The sequence below is a fragment of the Equus asinus genome, chromosome 13 (assembly GCF_041296235.1).
Source record: "Equus asinus isolate D_3611 breed Donkey chromosome 13, EquAss-T2T_v2, whole genome shotgun sequence".
Classification (NCBI taxonomy): Eukaryota; Metazoa; Chordata; class Mammalia; order Perissodactyla; family Equidae; genus Equus; species Equus asinus.
Window position 1 is genome coordinate 56,579,227 of NC_091802.1, and position 23,887 is coordinate 56,603,113.

General features: G+C 53.0%; 1 protein-coding gene across 2 annotated transcripts in view; it reads right to left on the reverse strand.

The window, feature by feature from the left end:
• Nucleotides 1-355: 355 nt before the first annotated feature.
• The window catches only part of UBE2O (ubiquitin conjugating enzyme E2 O), a 64,790-nt gene continuing 41,258 nt past the window's right edge, over nt 356-23,887 (reverse strand). Inside the window, exons 2-18 of one of the 2 annotated variants that reach the window (XM_044744346.2) lie at nt 14,875-14,934; nt 14,648-14,758; nt 12,333-12,430; nt 11,747-11,810; nt 10,884-11,027; nt 10,324-10,433; nt 10,107-10,182; nt 9,298-9,770; nt 8,673-8,827; nt 8,287-8,399; nt 8,062-8,190; nt 7,231-7,320; nt 5,527-6,223; nt 5,117-5,253; nt 2,973-3,176; nt 2,822-2,879; nt 356-2,655 (exon numbers count right to left, since the gene is read on the reverse strand). In XM_044744346.2, the coding sequence (XP_044600281.1) occupies nt 1,985-2,655; nt 2,822-2,879; nt 2,973-3,176; nt 5,117-5,253; nt 5,527-6,223; nt 7,231-7,320; nt 8,062-8,190; nt 8,287-8,399; nt 8,673-8,827; nt 9,298-9,770; nt 10,107-10,182; nt 10,324-10,433; nt 10,884-11,027; nt 11,747-11,810; nt 12,333-12,430; nt 14,648-14,758; nt 14,875-14,934 (3,390 nt within the window). In that variant the 3' untranslated portion in view covers nt 356-1,984. Of the gene's footprint in view, nt 2,656-2,821; nt 2,880-2,972; nt 3,177-5,116; nt 5,254-5,526; nt 6,224-7,230; nt 7,321-8,061; nt 8,191-8,286; nt 8,400-8,672; nt 8,828-9,297; nt 9,771-10,031; nt 10,183-10,323; nt 10,434-10,883; nt 11,028-11,746; nt 11,811-12,332; nt 12,431-14,647; nt 14,759-14,874; nt 14,935-23,887 lie in introns of both variants that reach the window. The other variant, XM_044744345.2, reaches the window with a different exon arrangement.

The following is a 23,887-nucleotide window of genomic DNA, read 5'->3' on the forward strand; positions in this document are numbered from 1 at the left end:
AGGTGCTGCGATGTCAGCTCTCCCAGCATTTGGAAGGAGCAGAACTGGTTGAACTGGTCCAACACAGGTCCCTGGAGACCACAGCTGCTGCTGGCAGACAGTGCTAAAAATGGGCTCTTGAAGAACGGAACAGTCCTGCCCGGAGGCAAGAGCACCCACCGATCCACCGAACTTCTAGATCCTGATCTCGCAGCCCCGCAAATCCTGACTGCAAATGCAGAAGGCATGGCAGCAGCCTGGGTAGGGGGAAGGTGCTGCTGCCGTGAGCCTTCTGGGGCACTGGGGGAGTCTTTCCTTCCCCTGGGGAGGGGTGTGTGAGGTGCCCCAGAGGGGAAGAAAGGCGACAGAGCCCAGATGAATGGCAGAGGCAGGTTTAATGGTGCCACCTTGTCTTTTTTGTACACTGTGAATGAGCCAAACAGAAAAAAATGCAAGTAAAAAAAAAGTTTTAATCACACAGCACTTTATACAGATATCTTAAGCAGTAGGCATTCACATCTCCACATGAACAACGCACTGGGAAGCACAGCCCCACCAGTCACTCTGGATGTTTCTCAAACAAGATACCGACTCTGGGCTCCAAAAGCCGCGGCCCGTGGTCCGGCTCCGTCCTTCCTGCAGCTGCTGCCCGCTGGGTGATTATGGCACAGCACAGGTGTGGAGCCAGCTTAAGGCGGACAAGACGCATCATGCTTTGGCTTCTTTTTTTTTTTTGTCTTTTTTTTCTAATAAGAGTTAATATCTTTGCTTTTGAGATTTATTTTCTTTCAACCTTAAATATTACATACATACACCAAAAATTACATAGCTGCAATGTGCTCAATAGCATCCTCTTAACCTGGAGCTTCACATTATCAAAAGCTTAGAAAACTTGTAAACCTCTGGGCCTGTCTCTGCGAGGGAGGAGAACCCCTGCCGCTGCCATTCTCTCCCCAGATCGAGCCTACAGTGTGTAAGCGAAGGGCTGACGGGAGGGCTGGCTGGCTGGCTCTGTGTTCAGTGAGCTACTGCCACCTCCTGGTGTTAGCATTTGATAGTGGGAGGTGCAAAGTCTGCGGGAGAGGCCCCAGCACTTGCCCTGGCCTTGTTTGTGCTGCTGCTGCTGCCGCTCCAGCCTTCTGGGGCCCTGGGATGGGGCTGAGCAGGGAGCAGACATCGGCTTCTTCAGTCCAAGCAGGCGAGGCCTTATGGCCAGAACTGCTGATCCCCAGCCACCTGGGACAGAAGAGCAAGGCACCTACAGCTGTTTCTTCCCCAGCAGCTCCCTGGTCCTCACTCCATGTTAGTGTGTGAGGGCCACCACCTCTCCTGGGTGTCACGCTGAACCCAGCCTGGTCCCAACCTCTCTTAGAGAGCAAGTTCAACAGGCCTGAGGGCTATCCTGTGGTAAATGGGCCAGAGGAGAGCCAGGAGTCAGTGATAGCAGCCGCAACTCCCAAGGGAGACTGGTGATGCTGGGGGACGAGGGAGGATCTGGTAGTGGTGGCAGCAGGAGGGCCTGGGACACAGGGAAGCTGCAGAGGAACTGAAGAGGTTGAAAGGGACTAGGGGAATTGCTAGAGCAACCCACACTTCATGCAAGGCACATCCACTCGTCCTGCTGACCTGCACAGCACTGGGCCCAAGGGAGGCCCTGTGTCAGCCCTAGGAAGACCCCGCCTCCGACCTGAGATGGAGATGGCAAGGGAGGAAGTGCCGGGACATTCTGCCTGGGGTGACAAGTGGAAAATCAGCAACAAGGTTCAGATTTTCTTTGCCACAGGGGACCTGCCTGTTGAAAGACTGCTTCAAAATAGAAATGGCAGCATCTCAAGAAAACTTCTTGCACTTCAGCATCAAACTCACCTTGGGAAAAAGAGGGCCATGGGGGGCTGGCACTGGGGACAGAGGAGAAAATGGGAAGAGGGCAGATTCCAGGGGAGGGAGTGAGCAGGCAGCAGCTGGCCTCTCCCCACTGTGATGCTCCTTCCTTGAGGGCTGGCAGCTACTTGTCCTCTGTGCTCTCAGGCATGCCCGCCTCCATCAGAGCGGCCCGGAACTGCATCAGGACACCCCGAATGCTCTTGATGAAACCCTTAGAAAGTGGAAAGAGGGGGAAGCCGATGTCAGGGTAGCCACTCTTCTCAGGCAAGAAGCTCCGGTAGCTCTTTCTCCGCTTCTTTGGTTTGACACTGGGCGGCACCGAGGTGTCAGGCGCTGCCTCCGAAGTCTGGTCTGTGTGGTCCCTGCTAGCTGAGGCCGGGCCCTGGGCGCCGCCCTCCGAGTCTGAGCCCTGAGAGGCCTCTCCAGGAGCCAGCCCTCCATCCTCAGGTTCTTCTCGGCCAAAGTCTGAGAGCTCGGTCACAGCAGGCGGCTCTGGAGAGCCGCTGTCCTTGGGAACCCCATTGGGCAGCGTCTGGGCCCTCTCTAGCAGGGCATGGGTTTCCAGCCAGGACTCGATGCGGTTCACCAGCCGCCAGCCACCAGTACTGAAGTGCTGCCGGATCTCTTGCTCAAAGACCTCAGGGGGCCGCCGCACCAACTGGGTCATGGACTGCACCACACGGATCAGCGCCATCTCATTGTAGCAGCGACTGTTCTCATAGCCCTCTTGTAGGCCCCGGTCACTGTCAAAGCCGGCTTCGTTGTAGTACGGTTCATTCACCAGGATTAGACCTGTGGGGCAGAAGCCCATTAGGGCAGGCCTGATCTCAACCCCAGAGGGGACAGCCAGAGATACAGGCAGGAGGTGGGGGACGGAAAGGCCTGGAGGGAACCTCAGGCCAGAGTCACTGTGCCTTCCAGCAGTCCTCCCCACCCCCCTCACCCCCGCCCATGGTACCTTGGATGGAGATGAGCACCTGGAGAAGGCTGGACTTGCTCGTCCACCTCTCTGTCCCCTGAAACACACACACAGCATGATCAGCTCTGTTCCAGACACCCCCTGGACTGGCTCCCCCCACATCCCGACTGGGTGCTGGCACTGTGCTCACCTTTCCAATCCAGGTGCCCAGGAGGCTGACACACACCTTTCCATTGTCATACAGATTGGGGTTCAGGCGGCCACTGCACTGGGAGAGGTAGCAAAAGTGGGGGGGCACAGCTGGGTAGATGTTGGGGAGCTGGATGTCAAACAGGTAGAGGCCATCCTCATAGGGGGTGCGAGTGGGGCCCTTAATTAGGGCCGAGAAGAGGTCCTAGAGGGAGGAAAGGCTGAGGTTGGTGGGGGGCTTCAGCACGTGTTGTCTGGGTTTGCTCTTTTCCAGAGTGCTGTGTGGACTGAGTAGCGGAAGAGCAGCTCCCTGGGACTCCGGACACCACCAGCAGCAGAGAAGCTCAACGCAAATATCTCTGTGCAGACCTACTTGGCATCTTTTAACTCCTGGTATAAAAGGAATTTTCCAACCCAGTTTCTATTTTACCAGGTTTTTTTCTTCATAAATCATTACTTTTAAGTTTTATTCCTCAAAACACCTGCCCTGACCTCTACCCCAGCACGGCAAGCAACAATTGTAACCGACGAGAAGATGAAAGTACATTTCAGGATGGCAAGGCTGAACTTGCTTTTAGAGAACCAGAGGGACAAGGGCATTTGAACTCCAGGAGAAAGTGCTGGGAGACCACCAAAGAAACTCACGTCACTGAGTTATCATGGAGACTCTTTAGACATCAGAAATCTGTGTGTGCGTCGGGGTGGGGCATGGTATCAGTTGCCACGGCCATGCGCATGGGGGTGAGGGATGAGCTAGGAAAACGGTGAGGGCAAAGCACTAATGGGAATGACAGAATTCTCTCGTGTCTGTTTTTATTGGTGCCACCCTTTGGGCCTCAAGATAACGCACGACTTCCTTTTCCTTCTGTATGAGATTTGGAAAAGACACTACAAAACAAAAAATACCGTTCCCTGCTTCCCTCAGCAGAGCTGAGATGGGTTGGAATTTTCAAAAGAAATTTCACTAAAACCCAAGAAAAACCAAAAGTATTATTAAGAACTTTGAGCAACACCGACCCTATATGAGCTGCCAGCCCTGCCCTGTGGTCTCTGGCCTGCTGTAGGCCCATCTGAACAGTGCCCCTCTTCCTCCAGGGCTGGGCTAGAGCTGGGGGCTCAGTCACACACAAATTCAGTATCTTGCATGGTGCCTGGCACATGGCAGGGGCCCAAGTAAAGGTTTGTTGAATAAATATGGTGGCAGATGGAATGGGCTTGCCCGTTCCTGGAACAAAGAGGGGCTCACACGGCCTCCGGCAGCTTGACTTAAAAACTGGGCCTGGGCCATGAAAAGAGAAGTGGAAAATGGAGTGTGACATGGCCACATGAGGGAAACTTTTTTTGTAGCTAAAAAGGGACAACTAGATCAATGTGAATCAACATGGGTAGGTCTCAAAAGTTACCCTATTGAGTGAAAATAGCAAATTACATACATGAATATAAAATACTACGTGTTTGTGGTGATGCATAAGAACATAAAAATATATACAAAAAGGTCATCTGGAAGGAGACCCACGAAACTCCTAAAGTCATAACCTCTGTGGGCTAGGTGAGGATTGGTCAAGGCAACTTTAGTTTTTTCTACAATGTTCTAATTTTTCAAAAAGAAGAGTAGGGGCCAGCCTCATGGCCAAGTGGTTAAGTTCGTGCGCTTCGCTTTGGCGGCACAGGTTTTCACCAGGGTGGATCCCAGGCGCGGACCTAGCACCACTCATCATGCCATGCTGAGGCAGCATCCCACACAGCAGAACTAGAAGGACCTGCAACTAGAAAATGCCACTATGTACTGGGGGGCTTTGGGGAGAAGAGGAAAAAAAAAGACTGGCAACAGATGTTAGCTCAGGGCCAATCTTTAAAACAAAAAAAAAAGAAGAAGAAGGGTAGACTCAGGTAATAATTGTATAATTTAAAACTAACTTTTAAAAGGAGGAGGAAAGAACTAACCATCTGGCCTAGACATGTGGAGGACTCTTGCTCCTCACCTGACTGAGCCTCTTTCCTGCCTTGTAAGGAGTGTGGGCGGCCTCCCTCAGGTGCTACTCAGTCCTGAGGTTCAGGAGCCCAGGGCTGGCAGCCTCTCGGGCACTGAGCACCCACACAGCACATCTGCCCCTGCCCATGCCAAGCCCACGCCAGGCTACTTGCCATTCTATCCTCAAAAGTCTTGACCATGATGCCATCGGGCAGCGAGGTAGCCAACAGTGCCATCTCCTTCCGCACTGTGCTGAAGAACTTCTTGGCTTCTGGAGGCTGGAACTCAATTTTCTTGAAAGAGTGATTTGCTATAGAGGGAAGAGAATGGTCAACCCCTAATGGTGAGGCCCTGGGAGCTCCATCTGGAAATGCAGCTGCCACCCTTGGGAAACTTGGGAGGGAGCAGCTGCTGGGTGCTCCCCAGATGGGTGAATAAGCCCACATTTCCCACCCATCTCTCCTAGCATCAGGACTGGTGACCACACCAGGGAAATGGTTTCCTCCTGCCAGGTGGCAGCTAGGGGCGGGGAGCAGGTAGCACCTGGCCTTCAGATCTGTTAACACAATGAGGGCTAACTCACAGGGCGCAAACTCTAGCACGGAGAAGACCTCGCCCTTGGCGCTGGTGAAGGTGACTCCGGGCTTGCCGCCGCATTGCTGGCAGAGCACTGGGGTCTCGCTGGGCCACTCAGCCTTCACTGGTGACTGCCCCTCGGGCTTGTCCTCCTTGCGCTCAGTGTCTGGCATTGCCTCCATCTTCTCCTCCTCTGCAATGGCCACGTTGTCTAGGGTCTTCTTGAGGTTTTCCTGCAGCTTCTTGATGTCATCCAGAAACTTCTTCTCCCGAGTTGGTTTCTCGGGTTCTACGGTGGGGGAGGTGGGGGAGCCTGTCAGAAGTTGCTCCACGGTCATGTTCTTGAGGCTCTCCAGGATCTTGATGGCCTCTTTCAACTCCCGGAAGCTCTTTGGGGGCCCGTCCTTGCCGGCCTTCTCCATCAGCCCAGCCACAGGGGCGGCCATGGCCACAGCCCCCTGAATGGCGGCTGTGGCAGCCTCTTCACTGATCACCACCCCCTTGTCCTCCTCAGGGGCCATCGGCTGCTCAGTAGGTGGGATGGGAGGCTCCTCTATCTTGGGGTGTTCGTCCTCCACCAGCCCATTGTCTGTCTCCCAGCTGTCACTGTCGTCTTCCCACTCATCCGAGGAGGCCCCACTTGTGCTGCCTTCTACTGAGTCGTAGTCTGACTCCTCGATCTCAGACTCAATGTTGTACAAGTGCTGGGGGCAGATGGGCGCAGGCAACTCAGAAGAGCTCTCCTAGGCTCCAGGGACCCCAACCCCCAGAGCTGATGGTGACTGGGCACACCGAGGCCTCAGCAGTCCCACTCCACCCTTCCCCTTTCCTGTTCTAGACTCTACAGTTGGACCACTCAGTGCTAGGTGCTGCCTAGGTGTCTGAGAGGTGCCTTCACCTGCCCCACTCTCCCTCAGCAGGACCCGAAGTCCCAGCTTCCCGTCCTTGTGTGCACTTGGTCAGGTCAGCATTTGCCCCTGGCGGCAAGCCTAGCCCCACCTCCAGAAGACTCAGGTCAGCGGCCTTTGTGGGGCTGCACGGGGAGCTGGGAACATGCAATAGGAGGGGGAGGTTTGGGAGAGCTGGCCTGTGTCACATCCTTTTTCTGTGTCCCTGGAACAGCTGGCCAGACGAGGGGGTGAGCCACTCCCTTCCCCACCCTATGAAGGTACCAGGAGAGGGGAGCTGGGGTGTGCAAATTGGCTCAAACAAGGGGACAAAGGAATGATACCAAGAACAGCCTTGCTGCTCAGAACCCACCAGCTGGGACAGGGGCCAGCTCGTCTCCTTTCTCTTCCTGATCTGTGAAAGTTTTCCTAGAAATGTTGGTGGGAGACGCCCTATCTCCTACAGAAAGTAATCTGAGTTTTCTTAGCATAGTGAGATGGGGATCCAGGCAAATCCAGGAGGCTTGTGAAAACCTCCACACACCTGGCAATCCGCAGAGGCTGCCAGGCAGGGCGAGACTATGGGCCAGCTGTGGGCTGCCTCTCTGTTCTCCTGACTCCTTCACCCTGGGGCCTTGCGTGTAATACTGCCCTTCCTCTCAAGCTTTCCCCGAAACCCTAATACCCAAAAGAGGACTCCCTTGCCAGGAAGATCCGAGAACCTGTCTTCCTGTTCCTTGAGGAGGGACAGGAGACAGGCCATCGCTCCCAGCCCAGCCGCCGCAGTTGCAAGCCAAGTTGTTTGGGTCTTGGCAGGCTCTTACCTGGGGCAGGATAATAGTCTTTGAGTTGTCAGCCCACACCACCTCCACCTTGCTGCTGACGTCCACACGGGCCACCTGGCCCACCGAGGGCTGCAGGGCAAATGGGACAGGGTCAAGGGCGCAGCTCTCCAGGACAGGCAAGGGTCAGAGTACCTCCAAAAGGGAGCTGCAGCATTGGGTGTCGAGGGTGAAGCAGAAGGATGGAAGGGATGTGGGTGCCAGCCAGAGGCCATGGTGAGCAACTCAAGCGTAGGACCCCCTTGTTCAAATACTTCCAACGTATGCTGTCCGCTGAGCTTCCACCCCTTCCCCTGGCAGTTGAATACACAAACTCCCACTCACGCCTTTCCTACTTGCAGCACTCCACTGTCTCCCAGCTTCCTGACAGTCCCAGGAAGGGGGTCCTGCCTCAGGATTTTTGTTCCTACTCTTCCTCTGCCTGGAACCTGTCTGACCCCACCCAACGTTCGCACCTGTTCTCCAAGGCCCAGCTCAGACACTGCCTCCCAGAGCCTCTCCTACAGCACTCGACATCATGCTCACGGCGCTTAGGACAAGGAGCTGGGCTTCCCTAACTAATGGAACCAGCGGGGCTCAGGGAGCAGCTACGTGAATGAAGTCTGACCCCGGCAGGCGGGTGAGTCCTTGTGTGGGTGGTCAGGCTAAGCATCAGCTCCACTGTGGGCTTTGCTGGGGAAGGAGCTCAAGGCTGGGGCGGGGAGAGAACTTGCAGGTCTTATCTCCTAGAGCCACCTGGTGGCACCACCAGGGACTGCAGCTACTGCATGGGATGGGGAGCAGCCAATGGAACTTCAACTTGGAGGGGTGTACCTCATCCTCCTTGTGAGGACCTCCATCCTCAGTATTGCCAATGCGGATGACGATGTCAGTTGTGCGGAACCGAAAGTCAGGGTGGTCAGCAATGTCATAGACACTCACATCTTCCTCTTCTCCAATCAGCTGGGGCACAGGATGGGTTGTCATGAGCCCAGGGGCCCCATACCCAACCCACTGGAGGCAACCCTGAAGGAAGACATGGGGGCTGCACACACTCACCTCCACGTCGTCCCCACTTGGCCGCAGCTTGAACCACTTCACCATGCAGGTGCGACCCACGTGGTCCCCAGACTGCACCACGCCATAGACAGCAGGGTCTGGGCAGCTCTGGACTAGGAAACCAGGGAAGGGGACACAACTAGCTAAGGAGCCCTGGTGGTGCCACTTGCCACCCACCCACCTATTACCTCTCAACCACAGCAGGGCACAGAACCCAGATGTTGCCTAGCTATGTCAGCAGAGCTCCGAAAAGGCTCCCCTAGTCCTCAAAAGAGCAGGTCACCTTCAAAAGAGTAGTCTCCTCCCTGACCCTGAGACCTCTGGCCCATTCTTCCCAAGCCCCGCCTGGGCCCTCAGCAGGGACAGCCTCCTGGAGCTGGCACTACCTCGTTTGTCCACCACGAAGTCTCCGGGGCAGAACTCATTGTTGTCCAGGTGGTGCACGGGGAAGAGGTCATTGGAGCGGATGTTGCACTCCACAGAGCCGTCCTGCCACATCACGTCTGCTGAGGTCATCGTGGTCACCACCTCCACCGCCACCCTGCAGGGCAGAACCAGTGAGCCAGGCCACACAAAACACTTCCCGGAGGAAAGGGCAGATACTCTTTCTACTCCTCCCTCTCTGTGGGGCTGGTAACCTGAAACTCTTAATCCCAGGCAAGAAGGAAGAAAAACAGGTCAGTAGATGCTTACTTGCAATTCCCATGCCCTGCGACCTCCTGAGAGTGGCCCCATTTGGGAAAGCTCAAGTGAACGTGGTCCCAGAGGCCAGACTCGGGGCCAACGCCACCATCCCACCGTTCACCCCACTCCCAGATCTCTTCCTGCCACCCAGGCCAACCCTAGACACCTACGCCGTCTTGGCTGGGCATCCCTCAGCCTTTACAGGACTTGCAGACCATGTGTCACACTTGTGTGCATGTGAGCCCAACTGCACACATGTGTGTCACCAAGGAGACAGTCTCAGGATGGACACTCAGCCAGAAAGGAGGGGGTGCCCTCTGGGTTTACCTGTCCCCCGGCTTGAAGTCACGAGTGATTTTATTCTTCTTTCGCTTGTGTTTTCGCTTTAAGTTCTTGATAGACAAGGGGATGCTCTTTTTGCGACTTGTGCCACTGCCACTTTGGGAGGAGGTGGTGGAGCTGGCAGAGGAGGTCACCGAGCTGGTGTCATCCGTGTCGTCAGCAGCCTCGTCATCTGCATCCTGCTCTGCCGAGTGCAGCCTGTCGTCTCCGCCTTCCTTCAGCAGGAAGGGGGGCAGCTGCTCGCCCGCCTCCGGGGCTTCCTCTGGGCCCTCATCCTGCATCTCCACCGGGCTGGCAGACCCATCGGGCGTCTCCTCAGGACTGGCAGACCTTGTTTCACTCTTGGCTCTGGCCCCCCCTTTCTTGCCTGGGTCCTCCATGGAATGGTCCCTGGAGCACTGGGTGTCCGGGGAACAAGACATGATCCTCACAACCTGCTTCTTCAATAGGCGCTTCACCTGTGAGGGCACAGAAGGGAGGGCGGCAGCTGTGGAGAGCAGGGCTGACATGGCTCTGCGCTGGGCATATGGGACACCCAGGCAGGCCTGACCCCAGGCAGCTTGGTCTGAGGAGGGGGACAGCTATACACACCTAAGTGGCCTGCAAGGGTCATCAGGGCTGCCCCCCAAGGCCTAAAGCACAGACTGTCCTTCTTGGCTGCGGAAATGGCTCAAGGCCAGTTCCTCAAACGCCCACCAACCCCAACCCCAAGGACATACCTTCTTGGCCATAGAGCCCTCCCCCTGGGCGCAGAGTTTTTCTGGACATTCACAGGCAATCTTGGCCGGCTCTACCTTGGCTGGGAAGACATACAGACAGCGCTCCCCAAGCTGCCGCTGAGCATGGTCAAAGCATCCGAGACGCTTCACCCTGGGAGGGGAGAGGGAAGAGAAGCAGGGGCTGGGCCAGCAGTGTTCTCAGCCCTCAATGCACCTGTGACTTTAACCCAGACACTTGCTCAGGGCGTGACCCTGGGGTTGTGGGAGTGGGTGGCACACTAGAACCACTCACCTGCCTAGGTTTTCCTGGGTGATGACAGAGGGCGGGGGGCTGACGCTGTCCGTGCCCCCTGGACAGAAACTCTTGGTAATCCACGTGACTTTCAGCTCCACAACCTGCACCTGGAGATGGTGGGTGGGACAGGGCCACAGTCAGCAGGCTGGAACGGCTCTCTCTGTAAGCAGCTGCCCAGAGCTCACCCAATCTCCAGAGCAGGAAAGCAGGCCTTCATAGTGTAGCACCAAGTACGACACCCTCAGAACAGCCCCCACCTGTACCTATGGCCCCACCCCAGGATCACCATCAGTCAGGGTCCAGTGGACCTGCCACTCGCCACTCTCCCACCCTGCTTAGCCTAGGCCAGTCAGGCCGGGGGACACCTGCCTAGTGATCACCCCATGACCACAGCCTGGGTTCCCTTTATCCTCAAAACCCTTTCAGATCAACAGGGCCCAGATGCTGAATAGCAGGGCTTAGCCTTCAGAGTAGGGAAGGAAGGCGTGGGCAGTAGCTCACGTCCAGGTGGAGGTCGAGGACTCTGACCCCACCCCTCACTCGTCCCCAGCCCCTACCTCTTCCACCACCACTCGGAACTTGCTCTTGGTGCTGAGCACTGGCTTGACCCCCGAGAGCCACTGGACGCTGGAGAAGATCTTGGAGGGGCCGATGAGCACCTGGCCCGGGTAGAAGCCATAGGAATCATCAAAAAAGAGACCCTGTAGGATTTGGGGCCAGAAGAAAGTCCTTGTGAGCAATGCCTCCTCAGGGAAGGTGCTCTCTGCACCTGCCCCCCACTCCTCCCCTGCCCCCGCTCGCCCCACATCTGCACCCCCCACAGGCTGAAACAAATCTTAAGACTCCAGAGCAGCACCTCTCAACCTAAGGTGCCTATAAATCACCCGGAATCTTCTTAAAATGCATAATTGACTCACTTCTGTTTCTAACAAGCTCTCAGGCCACGTGAATGTTGTTTATCAAGGGGTGACACTTTGAGGACTAAAGCTCTAGAGGGCAGGGGTCCCCAAACTTCTTTGATCATATACACTCCCGCAAGTATACTTGTTACAAATTGTGTCTGATACTACTGTTCTACAACATCAGATTGTAGTAAAATACTGCATACATTCCAAGACAGAAAAACACAGATTTTTAAAAGAACGAGCTAAAAAGTTAACAAAATGCAAAGAAAAGTTCCAATACTTTCTGCCCACACCCAAACTTTTAGACCTTTTGGTACACGCCGCCCCCTTCTCTAGGAAACTGCTCTGCCTAGAAGCAGCACTTAGCCTGGGCCAGCTCCAAGCTCTCTGCTAAGAAGTCCTCCTTCCCATGCAGTCCTGAGGGCTAAGGAAAATGAGGCTGGTGCCCCTCTGAAGCCCACCCTGCAAGAAGCCTCCCCCAAGCCGAGAAGCCTGCCCGGGTGGAGCAAACGAACCGAGTCGCTGACGTGTGGGCAGACATCATAGAGCTTGGCGCCATCTTCTGTGTTCATGGAGCACCTGAAACAGTGAACAGGGGCTTGGTCTCCACGAGGGCACCATGACTGAGTCTCAGGGGAGACATGGCAGCCAGGTCACAGTTTGGTGCTGATCAATATCAAAAGGAGTTATCCAGAGGCATGAAATGTCGGCATGCCCCCAAATGGCACAATTTGGATCTTTCTGCAGCTCGGCCTCTGCACTGGTACAAGTGACTCTCCTAAAACGAACGAGACGCTGACTCCATATCTGAGGGCTAGCCACCATTACAGTGTCTAAAATAAAACATCAGCCCCAGCAGATATACTAAATAATAATGCTTCTCTCCCCAAGCCAAGAGAGAACAAAGAACAGAAAGTGAGTGAGACAATTTGGCCAGAACAATAAGGAGACCATCCCATGGTCAGGCTGCAAATGCCTGCAGCACCTGCCAGGGCGCTCGATGAAACCCGTCCTCACAGGCCATGAGAAAACGCCCTTCTCCCCTCCTTGCAGCAGGCTGCCACTGCGGAGCGGACGGCTCCTCTATGGTGAGCCACGTACCTGGCACCGTTGGACAGCTTCAGGATGATCTGGTTCTTCAAGTCATAGACCTTCCCCAGCCAGCAGTCATAGGCAATGTAGTCCCCATACATGAAGGGCTGCAGACCAAGGGGACAGGGGTGTGAGAGACCACAGATGACACTGGTACCCAGGGCACCAATTCCTCTTTGCCCCACTGAGACAGAGCAGGAAGGATCTAGATAGCTTACTGCCTGGGCCAGTCAGCTACTGGACTTAAACTGCTACAACAGGCCTCCCTCCAAGTTCTAAGCAGTATCCCAACACCCCTTCCCAGTGAGGAAGAGGAGGAGGTGGTGGGGGGCTGCCTGGTGGTGATGGAGAGTCATGCAGGGGCCTGACAGCATCCAAGGACATAGGACTCTTGGTGGGAACAGGCCGGGGAGGTGGTAGGTGGAGGTTGGTTATGTGGATAAATAAGTAAAGTAATTTAAGTAAATAAATAAATATGCTGAGGCTATCAAAGGCCAAGTTGCTCACTGTTGGGGAAGGTACTCACTAATATAGAATGGGGAAAGAGAGAAAGAATCTGAGGTGTTAAAATGGAATTAGAGGTATCAGGATGAAGTCATATTTTAATGCATACATGGAATAGGTATTGACAAATTTAGATGTGTATGTGTCTAAACGTATCACATAGAGTCACGAGCTATATAACGATGCTTTGGTCAATGACGGATCACATATACGACGGTGGTCCTGTAAGATACTGTAGAGCTTAGCTGTGTAGTAGGCTGTACCATCTAAGTTTGCGTAAGTGCACTCTGTGATGTACACCCAACAACAAGTTCGCCTAAGGACAGATTTCTCAGAACGTATCCCTGTCGTTAAGCAATGCATGACTCTACATGCATTTCCTAGTGCTGTCTTGAAACGGACTAGTAGCAATTAGTACATCTAACATGCATCCACATCTTGGTTTTTAAAATACCATTCTCCTCTGAAAGAAACTAAGGCTCCTTGGAGAAACAGCTTATTCTAGGGCTGGATCAGCAAAAAGATGGAAAGTAAGAAGATGCTTAAACAAAAGAACACAATGGGGACATGTCAAAAAGACATAGATCCAGCTTGAAGGAGTGCCTCCTAGCCAAATCTGGGATACTTGAAGCCATAAAATGAATAATGGTAGCAATGGATTACAACCAATTGAATAAAAGAGGAATTTCTGAGTCCATACTGATGTAAAAAATGACCAAATAAATCAAGGGGGCAGAAGGTAAAGCTCTTCCGTACAGTAGAATGCTAACTAATAAAACGAGGAGGGAACAATGGAGTCATAAAGTTACCAGTTAGTGACCATGAGAGTGCCGGGCTGATTCAGGTGGGAACTATTAATGGAGGCTAAGGCTGGCGGATTGCGGTTTGACAAGTAACAGGTTACTGACACAATCCTGTAATATCTCCCCACAAGAGATAATCACTGACAAAGTGGAAAACGCTGACTTGATATGGAGAGGCACGGCACATCCCACACAACCAGGGATCAAGGTAAGCATTCCCCTGGTGCGGCCACTGGACGCTACGGGCCAGGAAAGAGTTCAATGGCATTTATGGGGCAGTCCTACCAAGAATTCAGGGCCTGAGGCTGGTCAAGAGGAAATATCAGAGAGCTCCATGCTCAGGGTCATCCAATGGAAGGTATGAGGATATGGAAGACAAAGCAAGACTGAAGAACTGTTCCAGAATGCAGGAATCAGAGTTGACAACTGAATGGGGTCTGTGGATGGGACAGTAATATATCAGTGCTGATTTCCAAAATCGGGGACGGAAGAGTGGTTATAGGACAGTGTTTTTGTTTTGGGGAGATACACATTGTGGTATTTAGTGGTCATCGGACGTCACATCTGCAGTTTGCTCTCAAATGTTTCAGAAAAAAGACTAGTGAGAGAAGATGTGGAGAAGGAGGGAGGGAAGGTGATAGAGCAAATGGGGTAAAATGGTAATAGCTGAGGAACCTGGGTGATACAGGGGACATAACTTAGAACTTTCCAGTTAAGTTTGAAATCATTTAAAAAACAAATTATTGAAAAGAAATTTGTTTAAAAAAAAAGTGTTAAGAGGAGAAAGGAAACTAGGTAAAAGGAAATGACACCTGCAATCTATGCTGGAGACATCAGGACACATCTGACCTCATGTCTATCTGGCTTACTCACAAGAGCAGCAATCAGCCTTCAAGGGAGTGAGCTGACCACTGTACTTTGCTGTCTGACCTGGAAGGTGCAGTGCTGGTGTGCTGTGGAGAGGACTGGAGAACAGAGAGGAAAATCAGCAGAGGGCAGGTGGGTGGGGTAGCTCACCCAGATGTGCTGGAGGTCCTTGCTGTTGACAGGATAGATGATGCAGTTGGTGCCGATGAGCTTGACAGCGCAGTCGATGCTGACGTCTATTACGGTGCCGCATTGACTGTCCTGGGGAGGAGAAGGCATCCAGGCCCGCGCAGGCGCACAGCGCCAACCGCCATGGGAGACCCGGCCCAGACAATCCCCAGGCAACCCCCCACCAGGGGTGGGGATGCAGGACTCACAGTGGATCGCATGTGCCGGACCACATCCCGAGGCACCACAGAGCGGTCCTCTAGTTTTAGCTGTGAAAGAAAACACAGGTGTGAGAGGACGGCCTCTGGAGTCACTATAGAATACATTTTTCTTCCAGCTTCTTAGAGGAGGGTGACAGACATACAGCTAAGTGCACAAATCCTAAGTGCTGAGCTCAGTTTTCACAAACTGCACACACTTCCTAACAGTAGCCAGATCAAGAGACAGAACTCCAGGCGCTACCTCCCCCACCGAAGGCAAACGCTATGGTTACTGGAGGTGACGCTGATCATACTGAAAAGTGTGGCAAAATGACAGATCACATAAGGCTTCATTTAAATGAAAGATTCAACAGCCCTGTTCTACAGAGAGCAAAACATTTTGCTATGAGTGAAATCCCTTTTCTACCTTCTGCAAGTGCCTGCCCTCCAACCCTGCTGTGGAGTGCTGCGTAAAGAGTGGGGTGGAGGCGGAGCATGACACGGCGCTGCGTGGGGCATCCTGAAGCCCACTATCACCCGACACCACCTTCTAATCTGGGCTATCCTTCCTGACCAGCCGCAGCCTGCTCCTTATCTACAGTGCTGCGGAGGACTGCAGGCTGCTGAGTAACGCTCAGGACAGCCAGCTTTTGGAGCCTGGCAAGCGGCATAGTGAGCATCTGACCCGTCCCTCCACAAACATCCAGCAGCAGCCCCTATGAAAGGACAGCCTGGGCCTCATGAGAGTCGCCCCCTCCCTCTGCCGGGTACCGCATCCCCCCTCCAACAGCCCAGCTGGGAGACGGTTCTCCACCTGGCCAGCGTGTCTTCTTTGCTGGTTCCCCACACCTGGGGCTGCTCCTCTGAGTTCTTCACTGAGTCATGCTAACGGGTCTCTGTGACTGCCCACCTCCACGACCCCAAACCACAGGGGTGGAAGAACTGTTCTCTCAACCACCACCACCACCCAACTGAAGACTCCTCAAGCTCACTCTCTCCACTCCAAGCCCTGGGGCATGGAGAGGTGACCTCTATGGAAGGAGAACTGAGATACTAAAAAGGAAGACACGGGCTCAAGGTCACCAAGATTTTGGCAATGACTAAGACAGACTCTGCTATTAGTTACATGTGACTTACAAAAAGTAAAGGGGGAAGCAATGGGCTCTGCCAACAACAAGCAACGGGGATTTTCCTACAGGGAACCAAGATGAGAGCGAGCCCAGCTGTTAAACAGGCACTTACACGTGGCAGCCCTGAAACCGCAGGCAAATCACTCACGTCCACATGTATGAAAGGGGGTGACAGCAGCCATCGCCAAATGGTTGCGGGGATTAAGAAGGCAGTGAAAGCACAGAGGGTCAGAGGCACCTGGCACACAGGAAGAGCTCAGCAAATGACAGCTGTGATCACCCTATCTGACTCCATTGTCTCCCAGGGCTTAGGCTGAAGACCCTCTGGGCTCAGTCTTTTATTCCTTCTGCTCAGAGATCCCAGGAGGCTGCAAGGGGCCACTTGGAGCTCTCTAAGTAAGGCTGTACTGGGATCACAGTGCCACTTTTCTAACTCAAACAGCTTCCTATCCTGTAACTCTCTGTGCTCAATTCTCTAGTCTGGGACATAGTGTTTTCTGTGCTGTCCCACCCTATCTCAAACATCTGCTCCCATTTTAGACTTCAAAAAGCCACAACTGCAGGTCTTTCCAAGTTGCCATAGAAACCGGAAGTTGCAGTGATGGGAAATGCAGTGAGAGAGGGACCGCGCCATGTGGGGCGGGAGGGGATGTCATCCAGGGGGCACAAGTTGCCTTGCCTACTCAGGGATCACTGAGAAGAGACTCAAATTGAGTCTACAGATCATTTGGCATTTATGTTGGTCCCCAAGAGAGCTGACAGGAAAGGAAGGGAGTGGCACGGGCACAGACTCTAAATCAGTGCAGTCTTTGGTGGGACACTGCCCAGCCCTGTGGCCATGGGACACTGCTCCTGAGGGCTTTGGGGAAACTGAGGCTCCTGCTCTAAGGCTGAAGCAGGAACAACACAGCTAGTGAAAGCTGGCATTCACTGAAGGCCAGGGGCAGGTTTTCTCCTTCCTCCCTTTGTAGAACCTCTACCAAAGTTGGCAGGGCAGGCAGTTCCCAGCGTTCTCGAGAGAGGGAGCCTGGTTGGCTAACGTGGTCTTCTGATGTGGCCCTCCTGACCTGCACCTAGCCTTTTGCCAGAGTATGACTGAACTCCACTGTACAGCTTGGTGTCCAGGCTCCTCTAATCTTCCATGACAGGGCCTTCTCCAAAGCCCTGGCCATGCTGGGAGCAGAGTGGGAGTGGCAGAGAGAAGAAAGGAGTGTGGTGGCCACCATTCTGGCTACATTCCCTTCCCTTGGGAATTCCAAAAAAATAAGAAAAAGGTACCTGGAAGGGCTTAGGAAGACTTGCAAGGATCTTCATTGTCTTTACAAGTTTCCCTCCCAGTTCCCTATATGCCACCCGTACTGGGCACTGCCTTTCTCCAAATAAGCCAGTGCCTCTCCACTGAACAGTTACTTCCAGCATCCTCCTTTCCTCTCCCTGCTCCCGTCACAGGCTACCTGCATCACAAAGGCCTTCAGTATCCTCATTTTGGAAGGAACCTCTGTGCTCCAAGGGGCTCAGGCACTCTGGAGTCCTCTGCCTTGTGCTAACAGGATGACCGGTGTTTATCATGCTCCAGGACTTTTTTAGACACTTAATGTATTTTAACCTGTGAAATCCTCCACAACTCTATGAAGTATAATGAAGTATACTATTATTGTCATTCCCATTTCACAGATAAGTAAACTGAGACAGAGAATAATAAGTAACTTGTTCACAGTCACACAGCTCCTAAGTGGTGAAGCTGGGACTTGAACTCAGGCAGTATGGCTCCAGAGTCCACTCTCTTAGCGACATAAAAAGCTCATTCCTCCCCAAAGCTGCAGAGATAAGAATAGAGTAAAACATATTTCTGGCTGGTCCACACATTCTAAAAGATAGTGATTCTTCTCTTGGCTATAAAAGCAACACATGCTCTACTCATTTCCGGGGTATGTGGAAGGCAGCTGTTGTGGCCTCTCACTGCGGATGTCATCAGGGCCCTGAGTGCCTGCCGAGGCCTCCAGGTGGGAGAAGCCGCGGGGTTTCAGCAATTTGCCCTCTTCTTATCCCACTTGAAAAGATCAAGGACCCAGATGAACGGCATCAGACACCCCATGAGGCTAACACTAGAGGGCAGTGTGCCTGCTTTGTGAAAATAGATTGTAGGGCAAGACAGCCATGAAACAGGACCGTGTCTTCTGTTAGGTGCGCCCTGAGAGTAGTTTAAAAAAACTGTGACCAGGGTGGATCTGAGGTGGCAGGTGGATAGATTTCAACTGTCATCATAGGCTCTGAAATTGTGAACAACCTCTGAGGCGGTGAACTATTAACATTTCTTGAGGGAGAGATGTAGCTATCAGAGGTTTCTGGACAGAAAAAAAAGAAAAGAAACACAACACACAAAAATGTTAAAGTGTCTCTGAGTGAGGAGGGGCTATAAGTGATTTCCACTTCGGACACTTTTGTGACCTGACTGCAGGACGTGCCTGGTGGAACCCAAGAACCAACAGCTTTTGCTCTCACTGCCTGCTCTGGAAACAAGAGCATCCAACACCACAACTGCCCTCCATGGAGAGGGATTCTGGCACCTGCTCTGGGGGAGGAGAGCCAGGCTTTACAGAGGACTTCACTCATCTGAGCAATGATGACCGAGCACCTTCCACACACCAGGCGCTGGGCAGATAAGTGCCTGCTCTCGCAAAGCTGACATTCTAGAACAGCGGAGGAGACAGACACGTACACACACAGGTCAAGTGGTGCTAAGTGCCATGCAGAAAAACAAGGCAATACAGAGTATACGTGTGAGAGAGACTGGTAATGGGAGGGGAGCACGAGTGAGTTATTCAAGTGGGTGGTCAGGAAAGGCCACTCCAAGGTGACATTTGACCAGAGATCTGAGTATCTGAGTACAATAAGGGACTGAGTCTTCCAACCAGAGAGAAGAGTTGCCATAAAGACCCTGGATGGAGTGTGCCTCCAGTGTTCGATGACTAGCAAAGAGGCCAGTAGGGCTGCGGCAGAGCAAGCTCCCAAGAGAGTGAAGGAGATGAGGCTGAGTCGTTCAGGCCTTAGAGGCAGAACCACAGGAAGGACTTGAGATTGCTTCCTGAGCAAGATGGAAGCCCCAGCAGGGCTCTGACCAGAGGGCGTAGGTGACTGGATGTTAAAAGGATCATCTGGCTGTTGGGCAGAGAACGTGCTGTAGAGGGGGGGAAGGAAACCAGATAGCCTAGTGGTTCTCAACTGGGGCAACTTTGCTCCCTGGAGGACAGCTGGAACGTCTGGAGACATTTTTGGTTGTCAGAACTGGGGGAAAGGGCTTCTGGTATACAGTGGGTAGAGGCCAGGGATGCTGCTAAACATCCGACTACGCACAGGACAGCCCCCTACGACAAAGACTGATCCGGCCCAAAGCATCGCAATGCCAACGCTGAGAAGCCCTGAGACTGTTCCTTGGCCGGTGGCACTGAGGCCAGAGCAGTGGGTGAAAGGATCACCCTCCAGATACAAGGAAGGTAGAGCTAATGAGGTGCTTCAAGTCGGAAAGCAATACAAGGGCAAGAGAAGGAGTGGAGGGCAATTTTGGGGAGAAGGTAACATGGCAGAGAGGCTGGGCACTTCCATCCCACCCCCATTTGAGCTCCAAGGAGCTCTGCCCCGGCCAGAAGAACCACTCTCCTCCCCTTGCCCCCCACTGCCCGAGGTACACGCTGTTCCCCCGAGCTGCACTCTCGGGGCCCATCACTGACAACACAGCAGGAGAAACAGACTGGTCTTGTGACTCTTGGTCTAGACCCTCCTTCATGACATTGCTCATGCTTGAACTGGAAGAACCCAAATTCACTGTACAAAAATGTTTCAAGGACCGAAAAGGCAAACTGAGGCTGATCAATAGGTTGAAAATACAAGGAAGATGATACAAGAAGCTACTTTCAAGTGGATTTGAATGTCACATCCCCCGTAGGACCAGGTAGCCCTAACGGCTGGCCTGCTCAGTGGACGCCAAGCTCTTGCTCTACAGGAAAAAAGGCAGCTTCACACCTGGTCACTAGCACCAGCATCCAATACACTAACGGGACTCCTAGTGCAAGAGGGGAAGCGGCAGGAAGTCCAGGAAAAGGCAAAGGAGGGGCCTTCAAGGTGCCTAAGCATTTGTGTCAAGGCTGGAGGCCATCAACCCGTCACTATCATCTCCTGTCAAACTCTGAGGAAAGCCAAAACATAGAGGAGGAGATGTGGGTGTTCTCCTTCAGCCCCACAGGAAAAAACCAACCCAGTCTTTTCTGGGAGTAAGTGATGTCATCACTACCAGACCTTCCACTGATAAGTGGGAGTAGCCTCAAACAAAAAGGTCCAGCATTGTGCCAAGCCCCCAGTGGGGCTTAATAAATAGTCTAGGATCACAAGGACAAGCTGAGTGCCAGCCCCACGCTGTGCCCATGGTGAGTGGGAACAGCTTGCAGTGGCCCCCGGGTTGGGTTTATACTCAGACTGCGGATTTACCTTCACCAGACTGAGCCAGCCCCAAGACCTCCAGGAGCCTCATGGTGCTCGGTGAAGAAAACAGAATCTTTCTTTGGAAAAGAAAATCAAGCCACCCTGCTGCTTTGCCTGGCGAGCGGAAGGGAGGGGAGAGAAAAGTGGCCCAGCAGACACACGTAGGAATCAGGCTGTTTACCTAGGCCAGGACTCAAAGAACAGATTCTTGAAAGAAATATGAGGTCAGAGCAACACTGGAAATTTATAAGGCTTGCTACTTCCTAAAGGGTATACTGTCCCTCCCACCCCTCATACAGCTTAAGCCATGTCTGAGTCTTAGACACAGTGGAAAAGGGTAAAACAGGTAAACGGGGCTTCCAATCGTGTTGGGGATCCCAAGGCCTCCTAACCAGGCCCTCTTACCCTACCTCAGCTGAGCTTGTAGACCCTGAAGAAGGTCCTTCTTGTTCTCCCGATGCTGTCCCTGAGCTTGAAGGGCCTGGCCATGCTGCCCATGGGTGCACTCCACTGTGAGACCCCACCTTACTGCGGTGGGGCAGCCCAGCTCTCCTACAGCACAGAGATGGGTGGGGAGTGGGAAGGGAAGGGAAGGCCTAGCAACATTAACTCCCTCCCTCCAATGCAAATCCTACTTGGAGGCCAGAGGAGCTACTTACGCCAGATTTGAAAGTTTATCCCACAGTGTGGAATTCTGAAAAAGCTTTGGAAATCCTAGACTGGAATGCTCCCTAGAGCAGTGTTTTTCAAACTGTGAGTTGTGACCCATTAGTGGGTTATGAAATCAATTTAATGGGCCAGTGGGTCACGGCCAACATGGCGGGGGCGGTGGCAGAAAATATCTGAGTGCATCACACGCTTTAGGTGAGGCTCGGTAATTTTGAGAAAACTGTTCCAGGTGCATATATGATGTCTGTGTGCCCTGGACACACACGGATAAATGCATATTCCATGGTGGGTCACTTTCAAAAAGTTTGAGACCCCAACCCTACCTGTCTGCCCAGCTCTGCTGGTTCTCTCTGGTTAGGGTTTCCACCTGTTACATAGAGGGGAGAAATAGATCTCTTCTCATCAGAAGTTGGTCTGAAGCCAACAAACAAAAAACCCAGGATCTATACATTTACACACAGACACTGTGGGGGTGGGGAACTTTGAACTCTTTCTAACATTATTTAAAATGTCATTAAGTTTGCTTTCAGAACAGTAAAACAGGGAGCGGCAGGAGTTGGCACTGACTGTGGGTTGGAGCTGGGCTCCTCTTCCAGTTTCTTCCTAAGCTTGAGTTTCCAGCTCAGTCTGGATTGGGTGAATATGACTGGTCAATGATTCTAGCATATGCCAGTGTGAGGACTTTCTCAGAGAAGTTGACCATCATGTGGGTAAGCCCCTGACAACCCGGCAATCAGCAAGCTGCCCACCTGAGGACAGTGGTTTTACAAGCAAAACACAAATGGCCAGAGGGCCTCACACACTTGGGGGAGGAGAGGGAGGACAGCTGGAAATGGCTGGGCAGTGTGGAAGAAAAGACAAACGCTGGTGCCCCTAACTAGAAAATTCTGCCAACCACGTGATACAGAAACCATTGAACAGAAGCCCTGCTAAAACCAAACAGTGAGGTCAATCAATTCAATCATTTTTCAGTGTTTTCTATAGATTCAGAGTGAGACAAGAACACAAATATATAGGGCTGTGCCTTGGCTTTACAGAACTTACATTTAGATGGGGGACACAAAATGAAAATACCTGGAAACATTTATACAGAAGTAAATACACTGCTGAGTGGGCAGAGGGACAAAAATTCTAGTTTCTGGATGGCAGGTGGGGGAAGGCAGGCAGGGCCAGGCTGCATAGGAACTGTCCATCAGAGATGTAGGCAAGGGACACCCCCAACGCCACCCCCATCATCTGCTTCAGATGAGATTCAGTCAACCGTCAGGGGAAGCCCCTTCCTGTCCCCAAGGACCCCTCTCTCTGACTGTACACTGCAGACCAGAAGCCTGCAACCAGGTCTGGGCACTGCAGTGGGGCTGCATCACTGCCTGGAAGCTGTAGCTGCAGCCTGCTAGCTTGCTGGAATGACTTGGAGGCACAGCCTGCCCAAGGGGATAGAGACAGGGGACTGAGTCCAGCCGCCTGCTAAGTGAGGGGGAAGGATGGGGAGCTACACCTGGCAGCAGGTCAGCTGGAGCCTGGTCAGCAAAGCTGCGTCTCTGCAGATGCTGTGGTGTCTGGGATGCAGCAAGAGCCAGCATGGAGGAAGAACCCAGCCCTCGCACCCTGTGTCTTGATCCGGGCTCACTGACCTGGCTTTAAAAAAGACAAAACAGCCCAGGACTCCTGGGTTTGAAGGGAGGGGACAAATGGGAAGCTTTAGGAGGAGAAGGCCTCTCTCCTCAAGAAGTATGACTAAAAGGTAGAAAAGTAAGGAGGATGATTTCACATGCTGTTCTTGCAGCTGGGCTGCTGTCCTGGGGCCGTTGGGCATCCCTGAGAGAAGGCAGGGAGTGCTCATGGCCTCAACACTGCCTTCCAGAGCCCCCACCCCCATGGGTCTGATGTCAGGTGAGTTCACAGAACGATGATCCATGCAGGGCGGAAATCACATCAACAGACCTTACTGAGCTCTTGTTGTGCAGGGAGGACCCCTGCAGGCTCTGCTTCTTCCAACCCTCATCACCCGAAGCGGGAGGCACCACTACCGTCTCTTTCACTTCAGAGAGGAAGCCAGAGGCTTGGAGGGGTAAGTGACCTGCCTGACACCACCCCAGCACCAGAACTCCAGAGCCTCTCCTTCCTCATTTAGCATGTGTGGCCCTCCAGTATGGCCCTTGCTTCACCCAGAGCAATTAGAGCCATGCTGACACTCACAGCGTGTGGACCCTAACCAGCAGCCCCAGCATCTTCCAGAAGCTTGTGGAAACGCAAACTCTCAGGCCCCACCCCAGCCCTGTTGCCTTGGAATCCACGTGTTAACAAGATCTCCAGGAGACCTATGTGCACATAACCTGATCCTCACACAACAACGGCCCTTAGAGAGAGCAGGAGGACGGAGGGCCCCGCCCCAGGGTCACTGAGCAATCACACCCTCAGGATGGTATTCTGAAGACAGGAACTCTAAAAAAGTTCCTAAAGTCATTTTGATACAAATCCGCAAATCCTGGCTATTCTAATTGGCATTTTAAAGACAGCAAGGGAAGAAGAGAAATAGCTAAAATGGACTGTATCTGAGTCTAGTGGGGCAGGCCAGGCTCATTTTCAACTACAAGGGACCCCATGTGGAAGAAATACAACCTCCGCTTGTTTCTCAAACAACTGCAGTTACTATTTGAAGGCAAACGAAATGAATACCCATCCTGGGATACTGGGCGTCACTGGCCTGGCAAGCCTGACAGATGGAATGGCTCCTGGGGCTGATG